The sequence below is a fragment of the Sceloporus occidentalis genome, unplaced genomic scaffold (genome assembly GCF_023333645.1).
Source record: "Sceloporus occidentalis isolate IW3139 unplaced genomic scaffold, rSceOcc1.0.p SCAF_25, whole genome shotgun sequence".
Taxonomy (NCBI): domain Eukaryota; kingdom Metazoa; phylum Chordata; class Lepidosauria; order Squamata; family Phrynosomatidae; genus Sceloporus; species Sceloporus occidentalis.
In genome coordinates this window covers 6,596,922-6,620,733 of record NW_028317005.1, presented here as the reverse complement: position 1 = coordinate 6,620,733, position 23,812 = coordinate 6,596,922, and the positions used below count along the sequence as shown (strand labels likewise).

The 23,812-nt window shown below is 38.8% G+C and overlaps 1 protein-coding gene across 1 annotated transcript in view; it reads right to left on the bottom strand.

Moving 5' to 3' along the window:
- Window positions 1-23,812, bottom strand: part of LOC149300333 (rho guanine nucleotide exchange factor 26-like) — a 61,535-nt gene that overhangs the window by 35,631 nt on the left and 2,092 nt on the right. Inside the window, exons 2-5 of the mRNA XM_089485380.1 lie at window positions 21,337-21,376; window positions 20,003-20,145; window positions 8,154-8,210; window positions 7,127-7,287 (exon numbers count right to left, since the gene is read on the bottom strand). Of these exons, the coding sequence (XP_089341506.1) occupies window positions 7,127-7,287; window positions 8,154-8,210; window positions 20,003-20,145; window positions 21,337-21,376 (401 nt within the window). The remainder of the gene's footprint in view (window positions 1-7,126; window positions 7,288-8,153; window positions 8,211-20,002; window positions 20,146-21,336; window positions 21,377-23,812) is intronic.

The following is a 23,812-nucleotide window of genomic DNA, read 5'->3' as shown; positions in this document are numbered from 1 at the left end:
TAAGCGTATGGTGTTAGCATGCTTGTATATGGTGTTCGTATTTGGTGTTAGCATATCAGTGGTGAGCCTAAAATTAGTGGTGGTGCCTGGGAGAGGAGAAAGAATGTGTGTGTATGCAAGTGTTTGATAGCAGAGCTAGGTTGCTAGAGTGAGTCTGTGTGCTAGTATGTATGAACTACTGCACCTAATCCCCACTAACCCTAGGCTTACCCCAGTTCTCATAAGGTGTGCTTATGGGAAGATTTTAAGACCAGTAGAGATTATCCGTGGTACTATAGAGATCCTCTTATATACCCTCACTAGTTGGCCCGTGCCTGTGGCCCTGCCCATTTCTAGCCCAGGCTCTGCTCCTTTACTCCACTGGAAACACCCCCTCCCCCAACAAAGGTGTCCGGATTTGGGAATGCAACACAGTAAATCTGACAATATTCCGATCACAAATGATACATCTTCTATTTATCAATATCATATCATGATACATGTCATGCATTTTTTTTTTTACTTAAATGCTGATGTAATTTTCTTTAAACTGCTATCTTGCTGACACAAAATATATAAAGTATAGTTTAATAAGCACGTGCGGGTCTGCTTTCAAGGCTATATTTCCCTATTCTCCACATTAACTTCTCTATCTATATTACAACTATTATTTGCAGAGTAATCATATCTGGTATCCACGCACACAGATTGCCTATGGCAATAACCTATTACAGCAATACCTATTTGCACCCTTTCATCTCTGTCACAAGAGTGCACAAAGAAAAATAGAGTTATGAGAATGCATAACAAAGGGTGAGGGGAACAACATGAGACCAACATTGGGAGGTGGTAGCTTTGTTCTAAAGCAATGTGCCCTTAAGCACTGACAGACAGGTGTGGGACCAAAAATGCATAGCTATTACATATGTACAACGTGCTATACATGTAATATTCTATATTAACAAATTATGAGAATAAAAGCAAGCTAACACATTCAGGTCTAAATGAGCCAGAGTTACTCCAGGTTGAGATAATTGCAAAATATACTTGCAGAGACTGGAGAAAATTTGTACAGAGAATGTACTCAAAGTTGGGTTCCCTGAAAGTGCCAACACATTATGTCACGCCCTGGCTCAGAGCAACAACAGACCACCCAGTGGGAAGCACACATTACACAAATATGTGCTGGAAGTGTCCAAAACCCTATGCCACCTCTACATACAATCAGGGAAAGATCCCTAATAAAAATCTATTCTACTTCCTAGCGGGTAAAGCAAATGTATCCACATTGTGCTGCAAACTGTTCCACAACTATTACATCTATTTTCTGTTTTTCCATCCCAAACACTTATCACAAAAATATATCATTTTTTAAAGACACAATTCCAGCACCCACATTGAGACAAATTATTAATAAATTAACATGCTAATCCTAGAATGAAAAACAAAATTCTAATTATTATCCTCAGGAGAAACCTTAAAATTGAATTTTAGTTTAACATGTTTTAGAATTAGTGAAATATATGTGCAATTTTAGATAATAGATCCTTAATTTTCTGTATTTCCCATGAGAAGCTGTAAACATTACTCAAATCATATTAACTAAAGTGCTTTCCCTCAAAGATCCAGCTACAATATTCACTACAGTCATGTTCACAGGCTGGAACGTCATCATTGAGAGGACAGGTGCCAAGTTTCTAACGGCACAGCTGAACTATAGGATAAGGTCAACTTGGTGGGAATGTAGGCTGTTTGAATCTGGCAACGCAGTACTGTTTATATAACTATGAACAAGATACATTGTGTTCAGTTTGAATTCAAGAACAAAAATCAAGCGGGAGATTTCATCATTTTCTGGGAATCAGAATCTGTGAATAGCACAGACAGAAGAAGAACTTCTCCGGTAAGCCAAGCAGCACTTGAGATGATAACAGACTGAATAAAATGTGGACTTTACGTTTTACCATCCCAAACGTAAATGTAGAAATCAAAATAATTTAAAGTGGTTAACATGTGTAACAGAACTTTCTGCTTAGCAAGCATGCCACCCTGGGTTTTTTCAGCACTGTAGGGGAGTAATATCTCTGGTGCCCCCCTCCTGCATGCTCTGACAATAAGGTCATGACAACACCCCTTACCACCTCAGATCATAATGAAACCATCTGGTTTGCTTAAGACCAATCTAGGCATTTGCTTCATCCTCCCTACACTCACTCAATGACTGTATAATAGGAACCAACAATTTTTCATTTGGTTTCCTTGCCCTAAAACAAATTGTGTGAGCCTGTCCTTGCTTTCATCTTGGTTTTTTTTTTTTTTTTTTTTACACCATAACATCATAGGTAACAAAGCTTACAAAAATGTTGCCATGACCTCTTCGTATTTATAGAGTAACATACCAGTAGTTACATGGATGATATTTCCCTTCCTAGTCCAGTAAAACAGGTACTATGACTTTGTTAGGACTATATGATGGTTTATGTGGTCATGGTAACAATATTTTGATTCAGGAACAAAGAAACCAATAACAATATATATGGTACAATATTTTAAAGAGGAAGAATGTGAAATTATTTTAGTTAAACCACCTGTACCATGTACATTTTTGCTTTGTGGTCAGGAAGCAGAGTTGTATATCAAAAGTGGCAAAACTACCCAATTACCGTATTTGCTCGATTATAAGATGACCCTGATTATAAGACGACCCCCCAAAATCTGAATATTAATTTAGGAAAAAAAGAAAAAGCCTGAATATAAGACGACCCTATAGGAAAAAAGTTTTACCAGTAAATGTTAATTCATGTAAACTATTAAATTTTTTAATAAAAGCTATGATTGAGAAAAAGGCAGAGTGGCGTTCAGGGGGTTAAAAGGCATTTCATAGAGCACTCTGCCTCCAGAAATGCCCTATGCCCCCATTTAACACTCCCGCCCCCACACACACACACTTACCAGGGCTTCCAATTTCCTGCTGTATACCGGGGCAGCAGTCTTCCTTCTGTCTCCCCCCATTTAACACTCCCCCCCCACACTTACCGGTGCTTCCAATTTCCTGCTGTATACCAGGGCAGCAGTCTTCCTTCTGTCTCCCGTTGCAGCCGGAAGGAGGTGTGGCTAGCAGTGGGGGTTGTCTGCATCCATCGCGCTGACCTTCCCCGGTTGTCAGAGATCAGAGTTCCACCGGCACCGGTGCGGGGAACTCTGATCTCTGACAGTCGGGGAAGGTCTGCGCGATGGACGCAGACAACCCCCGCTGCTAGCCACACCTCCTTCCGGCTGCAGCGTAACTTGTCTACGCGGATAGCGTGGATGTCAACCAGCTGCCCCGGTATACAGCAGGAAATTGGAAGCACCGGTAAGTGTGTGTGGTGTGGAGTGGGGTGGGGTGGTGTGGAGTGTTAAATGGGGGGGGGGGCGGGAGAGACAGAAGGATCCAGGTCCCCTGCAGCGGTGCGGGGGATCTGGATCTTAGTCTCATAGTCAGACCTCTATTTGAGGTTTGATTATAAGACGACCCCGATTAGAAGACGAGGATAGAATGTTCTTACCCTTAACCCACTCATTGGTAATTAAAGCTACAAATTAAATTTAAAGATATAACAACTATAAAAAAAACTAGCTATTAAAATTTTACTATACTCAGGAGTAATAAATAACCAAAATGTCTGTAAAGTTTTTTTTGTGTTTTTTTTAATGTGTATTGTTAAATTAATACATTTCTTCTCCTTTTCAGGTCTGCAAGGTGATTCTCTGCAGAAGGCTTTCGAGGGGCTCATATATCAAAAGTTGTCTGAAATGTAACAGTTTCATGAGCGGCCAAACAAAAGCACATTTTGTGTATTTGAAAAGAACCTAGACTAATGTGTCCCTAATGGGAGGTCTGTCTGTTTTCGGTTAGAAAGGAAGCTATAGGTTTGTCTTTTGTCCAATTCTTAATTACACAAGGTTTACTCGCTATGAGGCTTTAGTGTCCCCTGTGTGAAAAGGGAATCATCGGAATAGCTGCTTTCAGAGACTTGTATTTGTGGAAACAAAAAGCATACACAAAGAACGAGTATACAGGAATCCACCCATAAACAATGAAATGTATTTACAGATGTTATACGTACATCTGAGTTAAAGCTGTGACATGTGGCCAGTTCAAATGTTCTCAGACATCATCTAATCACTGACCGAGTTTTTATTTTTGGAAGGAATTCCAGAAGGGAAATGTATACAACTATTCCATTCAATAGCACGAGAGACGGCAAATCCTTTTTAAATGCACCAAGCAATGGTGTCCGAAAAAAGGCAGCCAGAGGAATTTCATGGAAGTTCAAGAATGCGCACTGACAACCACATATTGTATGAGCAGAGGGTTACAAACACACATGGGCTGGGAACTGCCCGCTGTTTGAATCACTCTCTTCTTTAATAGGGGAAACAGATTCCAAGGAGTCTCCAAGATGAGACCAGGCATCCCGGCTGCATTGAAAGCATCACAAAGTTGGCATTGTTTGGAAAAAATACTGATGACCACTTCTTCAAGAGCCCTCAGACACATGGAAAGGGTTTTATTTTCACCAAACCCTTTCAAACCTTAAAATGTAAATCATGTATACAGAAACCACAAATATATCAACTTTATTCTGATACTCCATGCAACTGAAAAAATTCATACTAAAATTACCGTATTTGCTCAATTATAAGACGACCCGGATTATTAGACGACCACCCAAAATCTGAATATTAGTTTATGAAAAAAAGAAAAAGCCTGAATATAAGACGACCCTATAGGAAAAAAGTTTTACCAGTAAATGTTAATTCATGTAAACTATGTGAACAATTTTTTTTAATAAAAGCTATGATTGAGAAAAATATTTTGTTTTTATTTCCTTTTTTTTTTTTTCAACCTGCCCCCCCCCCCAGTTATGCACATCTGCCCCCTGGCTTGCCACTCTGCCCCAGAAATGCCTTATACCCCCTATATGCCACTGTGCCTCATGATATGCCTTTTAACCTTCCAAATGCCACTGTGGCCCCATGATATGCCTTTTGACCCCTATGTGCCACTCTGCCTCCAGAATTGCCTTATACCCCTATATGCTACTCTGGCATTTAGGGGGTTAAAGGGCATATTATGGGGCAGAGTGGCATATAGGGAGCTATAAGGCATTTCAGGAGGCAGAGTGGCATTAAGGGGGTTAAAAGGCATTTCATATAGCACTCTGCCTACAGAAATTCCTTATGCCCCCCCTTTAACAATCCCTCCCCCTCCCTCCATCCTCCAAACTTACCGGAGCTTCTGAGTCCCCGGTGCATAGTGCGTGCAGAGCTCTACGCGATTCGCGTACACAACTTCTGCTGCAGCCGGGAGGAGGTGCGGTTAGCGGCGGGGGTTGTCTGCGTCCATTGCGCAGACCTTCCCCGGCTGTCAGAGATCACGGGGAACTCTGATTGCTGACAGCCGGGGAAGGTCTGCTCAATGGACGCAGGCAACCCCCGCTGCTAACCGCACCTCCTCCTGGCTGCAGCGGAGGTTGTAGAATCGCGTAGAGCTTAGTCCGGGCAGCGCGAATCGCGCAGAGCTCTACACGCTGCCCGGACTAAGCACCGGGGACTCAGAAGTACCTGCAAATTGGGGGGGGGGACGGGACAGGAGGATCCAGGTCCCCTGCATCGCTGCGGGGGATCTGGATCTTAGTCTCATAGTCAGACCTAGTTGAGGTCTGATTATAAGACGACCCCGATTATAAGACGAGGGGTCTTTTTCAGAGCATTTGCTCTGGAAAAAACCTCGTCTTATAATCAAGCAAATACGGTATATAAAGCTTTAACGCTTTGCCTGAAACCAAAAGCCACTACTAATGTTCACAAGTATGGCAGAGGAAATCTAGACTAATATGCAAATTAGTAAAATTTTTATATTGTGGAAAAACAATATGTGATGGTTTTAGTTAACCTTTTGTTTGCCATAAGATTGGGCAATAAACATTTATATTTAAAAATGACATTAGCGATACCTTTGGCCATTATAGATATGGCACCAAACTTCTGTTCAGTTCTTGTTACACAAAAATCACTAGGGTTTAGTCGAGAGGTAAACAGCTCTATGTGCCTCTATGGTGGCTCCTACTTCTATACTTTCTTGTGTGTTGCCACTGCATCATTGACTTAGGTCAGTCAGTACAACTAAGACCTGAGAATTGGACTGATTCAGAGTAACATTATACTACCATAGCCACACTTAAATGCAAGGGAACATACGTTACAAGCTTAGTGATAATCACAACCATGACTGAGATTTTTCTTTCTAAAGGGACAGTGATATCAGATATTTTTAAAAAACAGCACCTGGTGGGCCAGTAGTACCCCATACTTACCGGATCTGCCCCTCCAGCAGCATATTGGGATAACTAGTGTGTGCCCCTAGGTGGCCACATGTATGTCATTTGGCAGCTGCTGGCCTTAAAGTGTCATCCCCAGTCCAGATCTGGAACTTATCACCACGGCACCCAAAGAAATGTTCATGTTGGCTGCACCATCCAACTGATTCATTCAAATAATACTCAAGTTTTTTCCCAGCAGAGCATAAAACAATGTTGGATAGCTTTTCAAAACACTAATTCCAAGGATGGCACAGGGCGTTTTTAAATATCCAAGACTATGTACCCCTTATATTAAACAAAATATTACATTGCAAATGTCATCCTGAAAGGGACAATTTTCAGTCCTGAACATAACAATTAATTGTGATAATAACATGGATTTCAAACAGAAAAATATGAACTGCTGCAGGCACATGTACTTTAACAAAATAAGACAGACTGAACAGGCTTTGTCTTTACATGTAACTGGTTAATGCCAGCTGAAACAGCTACACAATTATCTTTCAAGAAGATGAATGTAAATTTCCTCCTCAACCAACCAGATTGTAATCTCGCAAGAACAGGGCCCACTTATCCTTTTCATATTTACTGATAATTTAATATAAACCTACAGAATAAAGAAATTATGAACGTCTATATGTTTTTCACATCTAAATACAATTTTTAAACCATTAACAATTATGGATTTCTTATGCTTTCCAAAAGACACAAGGTAGCATGGAAGCAATTTAATACTCAGCATTTTTAAAACATTGTTTCCGGGGATAGAAAAATCTTACTTTTTACTTGCTTCACAGACATCTGTAATGTTGGAGAAGAGGTGATGGCTTTCGGTTTTGGTCATAGTGGAACTCAGTTGTTTGGAATTCTTAAACATTCGGATCAAAATTTCTAAGCTAAGTAGGTATGAATGCTCTGAAGATATCACTTCAAACATCGCCTGCGAAAAGCCATTAGAAAAAGTGATAAGCAATTACAAGACATTTGTGGAAGAGACAAAAGATGCATACTGTTAATGTAGTATAATGGATGGCTGCCTTAGATCTCCCGTAGTGAGCCACTGCTTTGGCTCATGGATCTTGCTGAAGTTTTCTGTGGCTCTAAACATGTACTTACTATTAATAGAAACACATAATTTAATGGCAGATAAGAACCATTAGGCCTATCTAGTCTGCCCATGTTTTGTGATGTAAAGACTCAGAACTTAATCAGTGCTTGGTCTGGTCTATAAAGACAGCCATGTTGACCTATACTTAATGTTCTACTCCTTAGCAAGGAGACATCTTTATTCCTCCCAGTTTATGAATTTGTCTGTCATAAAAGGCATGTACTACAGAAAGTAGACTCATTATCAAAGTTCTCCTACTCAGTACATCAGCTCGTTTTAGTGGATTTCACTTTCAGACCTATCAAGGAGCTTTCTTAGGCACTCAATGAGTAATCAAAATTACAGAATACATGACTAGCTGGTGTTGGAATGTTTGGCACTCTGTTAGGAATCGCTCTCTGCTGTATAGAATATGCCATATTCAACCAGATTCTAACCTGTACAGGGAGACTCCAATGGAATAATTACCTATGCTTTCACCAATATATATTCAACTTCATACTGAAGAGATCCTTCTGTGGGGACAATATTTCATACAGACACAAACGATTGTGAGTTGGACCATTTAAAGAAGAGGATGGCATGAGTCTTTTGGGAAGTCTGGAGTTCTATAAAGTGGCATGAGGTCCTCACTCAGGCTGGTCAACAAAAGACACATGACACGATTAGCACAGCATGATTGTGAAGAGTGTAAATACCTCTTGTCTTTTTCTTTCTTCTTGGCTAACTGACTGCGACAACCCATTCTTTCTTACCTAAGGGAGGAAAAAAAAAAAAAAAGACATCAAAACATTCAGCTTTTTGATAATTTCACTTAGGAGACACATTATGTATGGCGATTCACACAACTAAAGCAGGTCTCTCAAGTGTACAACCTATAATATTACTTAATATATTTAATAAACCACAATGTTTTTTTTTCTTTTCCCGATCAGTTCATGGAAAGCGCTATGTGCAGCTGAAACAGTAAGATATGATGCAGAATTTATTTATATAAGAATATGCATATCCATGAATGGAATTGTCAGTCTGATTCCAGCGTCTTACGATTTACTGGCAGGTGGTTGAAGCATTTGCCGAAATTGCGTTAACATTCCTTCCACGTGCTTCAGCCATGTTACTAATCCGTCTTGTATATATTTAAAAAGAGCATAGAACAGTCACATCATATTGATAATATCATGTAAAATTTCTTTCAACGAAAGGTCCCTGTACCCGTGTGTACTGCAGGGTGTTTTGAGAACACATATAGATTATCTGCACGTCCTTCCCTCCTTCCAAGTACCAACATATTAGCCTGGCTTTCAGACAAGCGTGCCAACAGCAAAGAGACACCACAGATGGGGTCAATCCTGAATCTACCTTCTAGAGGAGAATGCATTGGTGGCATGTGAGCATGCGCTTCCAATGACTAATCATGCAACATAGAAGTATTAGTACTTTATAGATCCCTACAAAATTGGTATGCCAGACTTATTTTGTGGGGTATGAGATATCTCAACTCAGAATTAATGAGATAAAAATACAATCAAGTTAAAGTATAGCCTAAAGTCATATATTTTTGTTTTAGTCTAAAAGATCTAGCGATCGTGCAAGAGGAGTGCAGTTCTTGCACCTTCCAGTAAGCCATTGTGGAAAACCAGCCTCCTGACATATATGTGCCCACATCAAAGGTCGAGATTCTTGCAGTAATTTTGTCAGGCACATTTTAGTCAAGACTTCTTTTTATAGCTTTCTATGAATCTGGGAGGGTTTGGATGTGATATTTCATAGAAATCAAGTTGTTTATTTAATGATTCCAGGAATTCATCAATCAGCAAGTCAAATCTAACAGTATGTCTTAATCGCTCAGGAACGTCCCGGATACCGGAAATGAATGCAAATCAAAATCTATTTCTGAAACGGAAAAATATGTTGGTTATCCAATAGAAGTATATTAAGACAATGTGTGGAAACAGAAATATAGATTCAACAGCTAGTTGATGGACTCCTTTTCTCTTGTGTATTAGAAAACATGTGTCATCATAAATAATTCTGTAAACAATATGTTTGCTCTGTAAAAGAATGCAGAAAATAAATACTCCACTTGTTTGGGGGGAAAAAAAAAAAAGATTATAAATCTCCCAAGAAGTTCATATAAATATAACCAAGGTGCCTAAACTATTCTTCCTGCTTTACAAGATAGGAAAACCAATTTTGTTTGTTTAGTAAAAGAGATGTAAAAAATGTATCTACATATCTGCTTTACTCGAACAATATTTAACTAGTATGAACTGTTATCCTGGTGACTATAGCCGATTAATTCCTACTTGAAAAATCTGCACTTTTGCACTTTGATTTACCATATACATTAATTTGGAATTTGTTTTTGTGATAATTTCAAACTTTGGGGGGCAATAACACTTTCTACGTAACACAGCTGCGTTACTACCACCCTGTCATGCAATGCATATTAAATTGATCCCACAGGGCTCCTCTATTACCTGGTGCCTGGGTGCTTTGCACCCGCCTTAGAACATCCCCCAACCTCACACTCTGGAAGGCTATGGTGAAAAAGGATTTCCTTCATGATCAGCATGCTCATTGGATCTCTGGCTCACTTTACTGAAATTACTTCCTAGGACCCAGTATGTGAATCAGTATTGAGGGGGAAGACCTGCCTCATCCATGGACCAGATCACCATATCTCAGAGCCCTAAAATTGGGACTTGCAAGAATCTTGACAGTTTCAAGCTATGGCTTATGTATAAAAAGTTGGAAAGTGGTCTTATCATCAGATTACATAAAATGGATTGTGACTGTTGATTAACCATTTTTTGGTGCCAAAATATCACTTTTCAAACTTTGGAAAAGAATCGCTTTGTATACATAATCTCCAATTTATTTTAACCTATGCTTTTCCACCCCACCAACACCTGGCTAATAAATCTGTTTTCCCCCAGTTATGAACTAGAATATCAATGCTCTTTTACAGAGTTGGTAAATGCATTTATATAACACCAACAAATTGTGCAACACTTTACATAGTAATACAAGTGACACATTCAAAAAGTTAGAAATACACAACTACATAAAAGGTAACATTGGTGCTTCTTGTACACTTACAAGGATTATACAACATGACACGCTAACTACCCAGTCGTTTTGGATTAATGTAGAGCCGAGAAGTCCTTTGGCCCATCTTCTGTGTGTTGGGAAACATGTTACAACAGTAAACAAGCATAAGCACAGGACATTATTCCAATCATATCTTATGATAAATGTAGTTAATAATTTACTAGACACAAGGGACACCGGCATCCCATATGTTTACAAGGAGTAGCACATGATAATTGGCCTAATGCGGCAGTTCCAGCTGGCAGTAGCGCCGATCAGGCTTCCTGGGTCAATTGGGGCTTCAATGTAACTCGCCCATATACAGTATAGAGCCACATGCTCAATGGTGAACTCTCTCAGCGCTTCATACCCTTAAAATGATGTCAGCCTGGACGTAAATGGGGGGGGGGTGTAACTGAGGCACTGCTCTGGGTCAGAGAGGGAGTATTTCAAATTGCATTACCATTATGTCATAATCCTATTCATCTTTCAGATTCCTATAATATAATATTCACTGCAGAAGCAGTTGGCTAGATTAAAGAAAAATAAGAAATAAGGTTATGACTTCATTCAGATATTTGTAAAATAATTTTACTAGGAAAATGTACATTGTGATTCTCATTTGTTGGGATATACAAATTATATAGAAAAAAAGGAACGCTTGAACAAGTTGCGAAACTCATGCAAAATGTGGGTCAACCTAGTTCAACAGAGAAAGCCCACTGTAAACCACTGGTAACAAAATGCATTATCAAGGGTTATATTTCCTAACACTCTCCTTGTATTATACATGGCCAGTTCAGCTGTTCTTGCAAGGGAACCTTATTAGTGTTTACCCTCAACTCAATGGGAGATTTTAAAGCATATCTTAAATTCTCACTGTGAAAGGTACATACCGTATGGGAATAAAAGAGTCAGGAACAAGAGAAAAACCAATGTGGATAAATAAAAATGTAAAGGGGGCAATAAATGGCAAAAACAGGCATTTAAGCTACTAAAACAGGAAGGCAGTGAGGAAGCACTAAAAAGCTATCGGGGAAAAATATTAAATATGTAAAAATCAGATAAAAGCAGCAAAATTGGAGACAGAAAGACTCATTGCCAAAGAGAGTAAAACAAACCCCAAAATGTTCTTTAACTATATAAATAGTAAAAAGGTTAAAAATGAAAGCATTGGCCCCTTAAAAAGTAATGAGGGAGAAGTTATAGACGGGGATCAGGAAAAAGCTAATCTATTAAATATATTCTTCTCTGCTGTATTCACAGAGGAAAATGAAATGCCAGGTAATATACAGCAGGATGAGATGAATGCCCCAGCACATGTCTCCTGTCTAACCCAGAAGAAGTGCAGTGCCGCCTAAAGAAAAATCAAAATAGACAAATCACCAGGTCCAGATGGCATTCACCCCCGCGTTTGAAGGGAGTTAAGTAATGTAATAGACAGACCCCTATTTATAATATTCAAGGACTCTATAGTGACAGGGTCTGTTCCCCAGGACTGGCGCATAGCAAATGTTGTGCCAATATTCAAAAAGGGGACAAAAAGTGACCCGGGGAATTATAGGCCTGTTAGTTTAACTTCTGTTGTGTGTAAACTGTTTGAGGGTTTCCTAAGAGATGCTATTTTGGAGTATCTCAATGAAAATAAATGTATGACTCCATATCAGCATGGGTTTACAAGAGATCGGTCCTGTCAAACTAACCTGATCAGCTTTTATGAGGAGGTGAGCTCAAGACTGGATTGGGGTGAATCGCTGGATGTCGTATATCTTGATTTTTCCAAAGCATTTGATACGGTGCCACATAAAAGGCTGGTACATAAAATGAGAATGCTTGGGCTGGGGGAGAATGTGTGTATGTGGGTAAGTAACTGGCTCAGTGATAGGAAACAGAGGGTGGTTATTAATGGTACATACTCTGAGTGGGTGACTGTTGCTAGTGGGGTACCACAGGGGTCAGTTTTGGGTCCTATTCTTTTTAATATATTTATTTATGACCTTGTAGAGGGATTGTATAGTAAAGTATGAATCTTTGCAGACGATACTAAGCTCTCTAACGTGGTTAACACAATAAAGGACAGTACACGATTACAAATGGATCTGCATAGGTTGGAGGCTTGGGCTGGGATGTGGCAGATGAGGTTCAACACAGATACATGTAAGGTTATGCACATGGGGAAGAAAAATCCAGGCTGGGAATATGTATTAAATGGGAAAACACTGGGGACGACTGACATGGAAAAGGACTTAGGAGTTTTAGTTAACAGTAAATTTACCTGTAGCGACCAGTGTCAGGCAGCTGCTGCTAAGGCAAATAAAATCATGGGGTGCATTAAAAGGGGCATAGATGCCCACGACAAGGAAATAATTCTACCACTGTACAAGTCACTAGTCAGACCACACATGGAATACTGTGTACAGTACTGGGCACCAGTGTACAAGAAAGATATAGTGGAGCTGGAGAGGGTTCAAAGACGGGCAACCAGAGTAATAAGGGGAATGGGAGGACTACAGTACCCAGAAAGATTATCAGAATTAGGGTTATTTAGTTTGGAAAAAAAAGACGGTTTAGGGGGGACTTAATAACTATGTATAAATATATAAGGGGGCAGTACAGAGATCACTCCCAGGACCTATTTATACCCAGGACTGTATCTATAACAAGGGGACATCCTCTACGGCTGGAGGAAAGAAGGTTTCTACACCAGCACAGACGGGGGTTCTTTACAGTAAGAGCGGTGAGATTATGGAACTCTCTGCCAGAGGAAGTGGTAATGGTAAACTCAATAAAAGAGTTCAAAAGGAGCCTGGACGTTTTTCTTGAAAGCAATAATATTACAAGTTATGGATATTAAATTAATAGGGACAGAACGTTGATCCAGGGATTTATTCTGATTGCCATATTTGGAGTCGGGAAGGAATTTTCCCACTGGTATGGGGCAATTGGCATCTGCTTCATAAGGGTATTTTGCCTTCCTCTGGATCAACACAGTAGGGACACAATATGTATATAGGTTGAACTTGATGGACTTTGGTCTTTTTTCAACCTTATGAACTATGTTACTATGTTACCCTTGATGATGCATAACTATATCAGGGAGTTGAATTGTTCAATTCCGAAAATTCCATCTTTAGTGAATAGACCACTCGGCTTGTCTATGTACTAAATGCCAGCGTACTGGTACAAAGACAGAAGCTCTATCTCTGCTTCAATGACCATGTAATATCTGAAGATCGTTTTATACTGTTTGATCTTATAGCTGCTTGGTTATATATTTAGGCATTGAGTTGCTATAACTTTTAGGAAGCTTTGTGCATCAAAAACTTGCTTTGCATAAAAGGTCCCCTACAGCTTTGACTGTGGTTCTCTTCTTAACCCTTTTAAGAATTGCTTTTTTTCCTGTCTCAGGCTAAATTGTAGAGATAATTTTAAACAGAAAAACTTGTTTCCTACTGAGCAGCCAAAAGGCTTGCTGATACACTGAGATATTATATAATATTTTGGAGGGGACCCTTTGTGACGATGTAACCCCAGGCCATGATGCGATTTTTAAAACTGCAGTGAATATTGTTACAGATTATTGTGTTTGTACGTAGACCAGCAACACCAGTGATCAGATCACTTTTCGCTGGATAGGTGACTGTTTCCACACATGGTATCTGTTTGTATCAATTAAGATCTTCCAAGGTCTTCTCTTGAGTTTCTCACAGACAGATACCATGGGGATGCTATAAGCCTAAGCAACATTTGGCTTCTACTATGGCTGCTATAAATATTCAATTATGGAATTATGGATTCCAGTACTCATCATGAAGCACCTCCAACCATGATTTAATTCTTAAAATCAAACGCATAGTTAAACAGTCACATCAGTAGAAAACTCTACAATATCCCCTTTGTTTAAAAGACACTGAATTACATTCAATATGAGCAGACAGGGCATTTGTACAAATATCAAACCATCTGCCTCACATCTTTTAAAAGAATTCTAAAATAATGTATTATTTTCCCATAGCATTTAATCAACCCAAACAACTCATGCCAAGTACTCTGAACCGTTGAAATGGTTTTTGATCCACAAAATGGGCATGATGCTAACCCTCGGGTAGAGACACCCCAACCCTATTTTTAGTCCCTTTTAAATGTGTAGTCCCTTTTAAATGTTTGCAGTGTACCTCTTGCAAATGCATAGAATTTTTCTAATAGATGTGAGGCATACGGTTTGATATTCTGCAGAATCCCCCCTATACATATTTGCTCTTTTCCTTAATAATGCCCTAATCCTATTTCTGCCTGCTCCAGCTTGTCACTGATACCCAACTGTAAGAATAGGTTGAGGATGGGGAGGAGAGTATCTTTTGAACCAGCTCCACTATTGGTGATACTGAGGGAGTGATATTGAAAAGTTATGAAGTGTTGGTCCTCAAAAACACTTAACTATACGCTATTATTCCTGACATACTTTGTTAAACAAATGTCTTAAAACAAATTCCATTCTATAAACAGCAGTTTCATGTATACATTACAAACCCACGTTCAGCAGATGGGTGTCACTACATAGAGAGAATAAAAAATTTGAACGCCTTTATATTGGGAAAAATGTGGCATGTTTTTGTTCTTAAACCAATAAACACCAATTACAGTCAGTACATGATTATTTTACTAAAAAAACCCTAGATCTATGTATTTCGGTTTTCTTTTTACATAAGCACCAGCAGATTGATCAGAAATAGAGGCCAGGGTACCAAATCGGAAAATGGATGACGCATCCTGAGTCATTGAGTTAAAAATCTAAATACATGCATGCAATCAAAAGGGTTTGTATCTTATTTTATATCAAAAGGAAAATAAATATGGTCAATATGGTCACTCCAGCCATACGCAATCAGCTGACAGCAAACAACCATAGTACAATCAGTTTTCAATATGTACGTTCCTGCATACTTTCACTTAATATTTTAATATATAAAATAACTTGTTCCTTTGCTTCCCCTTCTGCTAGCTCATTTTATTTAATATTTACTTCAAAACATATTTTAGTGATTTTGTATGTGAAAAAAATAGTTTGAGATACATATCTCAAACATTTCTGTTCATCTACATATTTTTTTGTTATGGGTACAAGCTGAAAAGGCCGCTAGAGTGCAATTAATATTTTCTCTAAGTGGAACAACACCTTCAATTGTGGTTTTCCAATAGAACTTTATAACTCAGTAAGGCTGTTTCAGTCTGCATCTGGCCCAGGGAGAATAATTATGTTGGACCCCTTGACATCCAATTTCTCTGTAAAAGACTATAAAACACTCCACCACAGTGAGCGGCATCTCCTTTTCTGCTGAATAATAAATTTGCTTTAACTGCCTTTTACTGATCCTCAAAATATATAATTAGTAATAATACAGTAACCCAAATCATTTAAAGAATGCATTGTAGCAGTCAGTCGTGTGTTTAGGGATTAGCCGTGTTTGTGCATAATAACCTTGAAATGACTTTGTGTAGAGTCTTGTCAAGCTTGTTTAACAGAATTTTTTTTTTTTCTCAAATACATATGTTATTCCCACTTACTTCCTTGTCGATAGCCTTTTCTTACCTACAACAGTGAGGTAATCTGGTCTAGGCTGACTAGGCATAAAAAAACTAGGTGGGGAGATAGCGGAGTAGCTTCTGCCATCCACCAACCTAGTGCCCTATGCCTAGTCAGCCTAGACCAGAGACCGGGGCAGATCACAACTGGGCCATGGGACCATAGGCAAGGTACATATTTGCAGTCCCCTCCTAGTCCCACACGTATATAATACTGCTCCCATATATATGAATGGCCAGGTCCCCCAAGCACCTTAGGCCCTAAGCTTGCACCTAGGCATTATTGTGCATGATCCAGCTCTGGAGACTGCCATAGTAGCGATCAGGCTCCCTGCTCAATGGGCCGGTAAGCAAGTTTGAAAATCATCTGTTCTTTTTAGTACACTATAACTGGTTAATTATCACAAACACAACTATTGTGGTTTTCTTTGTAAAAACACATTTTTTCCAAATGTTGTACGACCCAAGATGTAAGAGGCCTGGATCTTTGATGTAAAGGTCTCCATGGGAAGTGACATATTTGGTTTTCCAGAAAACCCAAAAGCTGCCCCTCAATGAATAATTGTTACGTATCAGCCATACGCCTCTATTACTCAATAATACAGATTCTCACCATAGCTCAACTTCTAAAGCATATAATCCACTGTAAAAGGGTGTTTGGAGCTAAAGATGATCGCTCTAAATTACTGCAGCATCACTAACCTAATACTATTTTCTAATGCTCTAAATCAAAACTTGGCATTTAACAAAATGTTATAAAACTAAAGTATATAAAAGCTACTGAAAAAAGTTGTACTAATGTGGAGAGATGGACATCATCGCCACATATAATTAAAAACCCAGCTTGCTCACTTACTACACTGCTAATTGCTCGTAGAATGTTTTGGACAGCTTCCATGTGTTCCAGCTGGTACTGGGAGCCAACATGTCTATTCGTGATAAGGTAGTGGGACAGATATCCCCTCATATTAAATCTCATCAAGACAGAGATAAAATTTGATTTGCGTAATCAGTGATTATATTCTATCTTACACATTAAAACCACACCAACCTCCATTCTGAAGAAGACTTTTTTCCAGAGATTTGGTAATCCACTCTGACACCTTGATGGTGCCAATGTATAGTATAAACCATCCTCAAAGCACATACATACAAATAGGTTCATATTCAAGGTTTTAGGATCACATTAAACAAGTTGCTTTGCACAGTTCGTAGTTTCAGCTTCTTCAAGATTTAAGTGGACACTTTACCAGAAGCATGTAAATATCATGTAGGGTGACAAACATTTATATCTCATAGAAGGACACGGGAAACTTCAAGGACACAGCAGATTGGAACCAATATGCAGTACTTGATCGGTGTTTCTAGTGTTCACACTACACTAGTGTCAAACGCAGAACGCCTGGGGAGCTTTTCCATCTAAGCTTTTGCAAGAATACTAAGGACTTGGAATTGTGAATGGAATACATAACTTAAGAGTCTGGCGTCCTGCCACAATGCCCTTCTCACAGTGCTGTAGTCAATAAAAACAAAAACGGAGAGCTATCGACATTCACTGCATCTGATTGCATTTTCTATACTGTGCTATTTGTGTTGCCTAATTCACAAATAAGCAGAGCTCAAATCACAAATCATGAGAGCTGTTACCAAAAGCCTGTAGAAGGCAAGCATAATCAGTCCGCATTAATGTGTGCTGCTTTTTTAGCAAAAATGGGAACCTGTGATACAGGACCGAGATCCCATGAATAAGGGAAACCAGGGCAGTCCCGCTTACAAAAGCCAAGCTGCATAAAAAAGTCCCTAAAATGTAGCAGGCCTTATTCGCCACCACCTATGGAAAGAGATAAAACTCCAGCATGTCAGCAATAATCACTAATTCGATATATATTACCGTCTATACACACACGTTTCATCCACTACATGGTTTTATCTGCTGTCGAAAGGTACATCAGAAAGAAAAGAAGTCATTGACAAATAAGTGTAGATTTTTAAACTGTACAGCATTCACACTGTATTCATACAAAAAATGCACAGATCATAAAACTAAAGTATGAAATGGATATGGTTACAATGATAATTTAACTAACAAGCTCTTCAGCCTTTTCTACCATAGTAGTAGCAGAACTAGGGATTGTTGTACCTGGGGCAGAGAATACAAAAAAACCACCCCTAACATCAGAGCAAGTCAAGGTTTAGGACAGAAGTCACAAAAGGAGGTGGCAGGAGAATATTCTTCACATGCCACTGAGCTGCTCAAAGGTGCCATCACTTTGGCATGTCTGTGGCACCTGCCCCTACTGCCCTGCATACTTCTCTGCAAAGGCAATTATAACACTGCAGAACACTGATTTATACCAGGGATTTCAGCTTTGAACCGGCTGCTTCTTGAGACAAGCAAGCTAAATAAAAAGGCTGGCTCTGGTTCAACTACAACATAGAACTGGTCCAATGGAATCTGCATTTCAATTACTCGCTAACAAAAACCATTACACACACTCAACATCATGCACCAAACTTTCCCTCGATTTAATCCAGTTCTTCCTAACTCTAACCAGCATGGTGCCTCTCCCTCTCATCCTTCTCATCTACCAAGATGTACTTTGTTAGGTTCCTGTTAGGTAATTACAGCTAGAAGGATAAGTACAGGCTGAAATTTCTGTTAAGGGAATACTGGGGTTACTGCTTTTTAAAATTTAAGGACAAAGCTATTGGACTAACTTAGAAAAACATGTAAAGTTACATAAACTTTTGGTACCTTAGAGGTCTCCTCTTGACATGGAATGTGTAAACCTAAAGAAGACACCTTTGAGATCCTGAAAGCTTATGTAACTATGTATTTTTCTAGGCTGGTCCAATAAAAAGGTATCAGCTGCACGAAAGGGATAAATTACTACACGTCCATGTCCTGACCAACTAGATGTACTGCTTTCATTGCTCGGTACTGTAAAACATTAAGCAAATTCTACATTTTATCATTCTATACACTACATAAACCAGTTTTGGCAGGACAGTCCAGATTTTCAGTCAATGTCCCGCTATCATGGGTAGCTGTTCCACTGTCCTATTTATGTGCCTAGTGGGGAACACAGGCTTGTTGAGGAGATCCTCTGATCGCAGACAACCATCACGAGGAGATGAAAATAAGTGTATGCTTTATCTCTTTGCAATGCTAGATACACAAGATTGCTATTTGAGTAAGGCGGGTGGGTGACCACGCTTTCCACCCACTTCCAGGGCAAACTCTGCCCCTACTGACCTCTTGCCACAACCTTAAAATAGGTGTCCTGATTTGGACACTTGGAATGTTTGAGCGTATACATTTTAACTTCCCGTTCTCAGGATCTGATCATGATTATGCCAACACAATAATTTAGCTCCACCATTTTGTTTAAGTTACTGATTGGTTTACAAAGCCTTTGAATGGATGGAGTGAGAAGAAGCGAGACAGCTTCAGGACTGGAAGCTACTTAAACCTCATATCTGTGTCTCTTTCTGCTACAGATTCCAGCTTTCCTTAAAAACATTTAAACCTAGTATCTTAAAATAAATCACATATATTGAATAACAAAACCACAAGATAAAAGTTTTAACAAACAAAATTTCATCACTGAACTATAACTTGGGTCAAGGTTCTCTGAGAAACTTATATCCACCTTGGTATCACTGGATGCACCAATTCCTTGTTACCTTTTTACGTGCTGCATAAACAAAAACCAGTATGATGACAGACGAAACAAAAATGCTTTCTCAGGAAACAAATTAAAATGCTGTGTAAATATAAAGGAAATTTGTGTATTTTTTGAAAATGTATTGTTTGTTCTATGTAAAAGGAAGCCTATAAAAAGGTAAATATTGTCAAGAAACCTACCACCGAAAGCTGACTCCATGTCGATCTTAAAGGTTTATATTCAACAATAATCCGCTCTTCCTTTTGTTCTTTGGCATCTGCTTCCTCATCAGAATCGATTTCAAGGGCTTTTTCCTTGTAATTTTGGTATAGAACAGCATTTTCTGCAATGGATCAGAAACAACCATTTAGGGAAAACAAATATCACCACTATGAACACTCATGAAACATAGGCTCAAAATGTAGAAAATTATAAGTAAAACAGTAAAATATTCACATATGGACTTTGCAATATATTGGGGGTATAATATAGTCATTTTTCCGGGTTTATGTTGGTTTGGAGACTTTTTGACCTTAGAGAAGCTGTTCCTAGTGACAAAACTAACAAATTCTGTAGTGTTTTTGTGCTCTGATTAAAAAAACATTAGATTGTACTTTACACTTTTGGCAAGCATCCAATAACAATCTCCATCCTGATCTAGCTTTATGTATATGGGTTTTTCTAATGTAACTACCCTTTAAAAACTGCCCATAGGCAACGCTGCATGTAATTGTATCCAATTCTTTGAAAACAACTCTCTAAATACAAGCTTTGTACATGAAACAAATGTAACATGGTACAAATGTAGAGTAACTTAAACTCGACTACAAGTGTGCTTAGCAACAAAATCACCAACAAACGACCTTCAGCGCCTGTAAAAGGTGCAGCAATAAACAAACATTTGTAATATGCATAATGAACACCTAAACTAGAAAAAAAAGCCATGTTCTTATGAGCAGATTATTGTCATATAGGGACAGTAAAATAAAAAAAAGTTCACTAATAATCTTCTTAAATAATATATGGGTGCATGGGCTACATGAAATCCTATTTATGATAATTCAGTAAAATAATTATTTTATAGAAAAGGACATTTTGAGCCTCTGTACCAAGAATTAAAAAGGGTAGACTCAAGAGAGTGCGACAGTTGACACTTTAAAAATCAAAAGCTATTTTTTTTTTAAATGAGGATATTTAATGAAAAAAAGCAGCTTTCAATAAAAGGATCCTTCCCAAAGGTGTAGTTAATAGCCCTTTCCAGGATTAGCCCTTTGATATGCGTCCAGATGATGGCAGGCACAGCGAAAATGCAATGGATTGTAGTTTTAAAGAAAGTGATGAGAGATTCATGGGTTATGCTTCCTGTACTTTTTAGGGTAAGCATGATCAGTGAAATATGTCAGGGGTGACTAACGTTACCATAAATATAAAAGAAAGAAGAGGGGTCAGTTACACTAATCCTTTTTTGGAAGGAGATGAATACAATAGCCTACAAAATTGTTGTCTTTTATCTTTTATCTGTTTTGTAACATACCTTCTCCATCAAATGTCCCTTGTCCCCGTAGAATTTTTCTCTTTAGATACACGAAAAAGAGAGGGGGAAAAAAAGGTCAGTGTAAATGAGCAAGTCATTATTATCTTGCAAAAACAATCAAAAATGGTGGGGACCTTTTTAAAACAAATCAATCAGAAAACAATGATTATTTTGCATCACTTTTAGAATGTATGGCAGTGCCAATCAGACCAGTACTGGAGTATGTGTATGTGTGAGTGTCATTTACGCATTGCTACCTCTCTCACACAATACACAATTGCTTGAATCATAACTCTCATACAAACTCCCCTTCCAACTCTTGTTTTTGTGAATAAGCCTCCTCGTGTTTGGGCTCCGCAAACTGGGACGGGATTGTGATGGCTCCCAGCTTGGATCGTGTCCTTCTATGCTAAGGTCATTTATTTCTAGTAAAATAAAGAATGTGCATAAGACCTAAATCACATAGCAGAACATCTGGGGTGGGATGGGAGAATAGATGGCTCTTGAGAGGCCAGTATCTCACACACACACACACATTATTTGGCAGGAGAAATGAAGAGTAGCTTGAGAGCTCTATCATCTTGTCCCCCTTAGAATTAACAGTCCAGTTCAAAGACGGCTAATTTTAAGTTTGCTGTGATAAAGTATTTAAACTAAAAGATCCCTGCTGGAAAAACAGTTTAGTCGAGAACAATCAGCAAGATAACGGTTTATTACAGTAAACGCTAAACTGCAATTGAACTTAAGAAACTACAATAAGAAATATGTTTTAGTTCACACACTGCGTTAAGCTTAAGTTAAAAAAAAAAAAAAGTTTAAAAAGCGAACACCATAGCAGCCAATGAAACATTCATGTTGAATCAACTAATCCACTGGTTGCTATGGTGATCATACCCCTTTTCAAACTTTGCTTTTTTTTTTTCCCGTACACACGTCTACGGGGAAGCTTCCACGCTGACTTTCTGTGATATTTTAACAGTTTCCTTCGCTGATGGCTAGAAAACAAAACATGGGCACCACTACCACCTTAACCAAACAGGGCATATATGTTTGGTAACACACAGGTAGACATAAAACTGTCAACAAATGAAAAGGCAAACTATATGACCTTAAAGCAAATATAATCAAAAACAGTAATGGTTTATAGTAGGGTTTGCAATGAGGATGACGAAGCAGCCCTGACACTTTAGGGCTGATGGCCACTTATAACATGGGTGCCGCCGGCAGCTGGATACACAAGGCCGCACGCTAAGTGCTTATGCTAATACAGGGTGCGACTGGGCATATCCAACGGCTAGGCGAACACTAAAGCCCCCGATCTGCTGCTCCAGTGGAGCAATATCTGGCAGTGGCCCACCGGGCATCTGGGTCTGGTTTATAGTGAGAAACACCAAGTATTTTTTCATGGTAGCTGCCCCCTGCCTCTTTTGCAAGAAGCTCACCTTCAAAATGTTTCATTTATAAAGTGAATGGATTACCGTTTCATTCACCAGTAAAATTGTCCGGCACAATGCTACTTTCAAAGTGATTAAATGATTACATATATTAAGGAATACTTCCTTATTTACTTCTATTTGATATTTCCCACATATGTCAACAAATCATTTCAGAAGTTCCCAACAGTGCTCTTTATCTCTTGATTTATTCAGTGTAATTGAAGCTTTATGGAAATAATGTAAATGAGCATTCTCTAAAGGATAATGGATTGTTATCCATTCATTAACAGCAACCTAATTAGTAAAACTAGAGATTTCAGTGTTAATTACCAAATTGTATTCTGATCACGTCAGACTTTAAACAGTGTGAACTTTTCAGAACATTCTGAACATTGAGGTTGATTTATACAGTTCTCGCAGGCAGAAAAATTAGGACAATACTGCAATTTAATTTTGGCGATGTGGCAGCCATGCCAAAATGCAGATCTGTGCAAGAATACAGTTCAGGCTGAAAGTTGACATACACCTAGCCTAAAGACATTCAAACTCAAATCGCTTTACTTTAATCAAAGGCTTGGGGTTGCATTCCACAAGTTACTCACAATACTTAGCTGGATTTTTTGCCCATTCCTCCAGATAGAACTGGTCTAACTCAAATTTGTGGGCCTCCTTGCTAGGACATGTTTTTTCTGTTCAGTCTACAAACGTTACGTGGTGTTTGGGTTAGGGCTTTGTGATAGCCACGCCAATTCTTTCACTTAGTTGTCTATAAGCCATTGTGTTACAACTTAAGAGGTATGCTTACGATCATTGTCATGCTGGAAGGCCCACTTGCAACTATGATTTCACTTTGTATCTGACGTTTTGAGGTGTTGCTTTAGTATTTCCAGATAATCCTCTTTTTTCATGATGCCATCCATTTTTCAGAATGCATCTATTCCTTTTCCAGCAAGACACCCCCACCATCATGATGCTGCCATCCTCATGCTTCACACTTGGGATGGTGTTCTTCAGATTAAAATCTCACCCTTTTTCCTCCA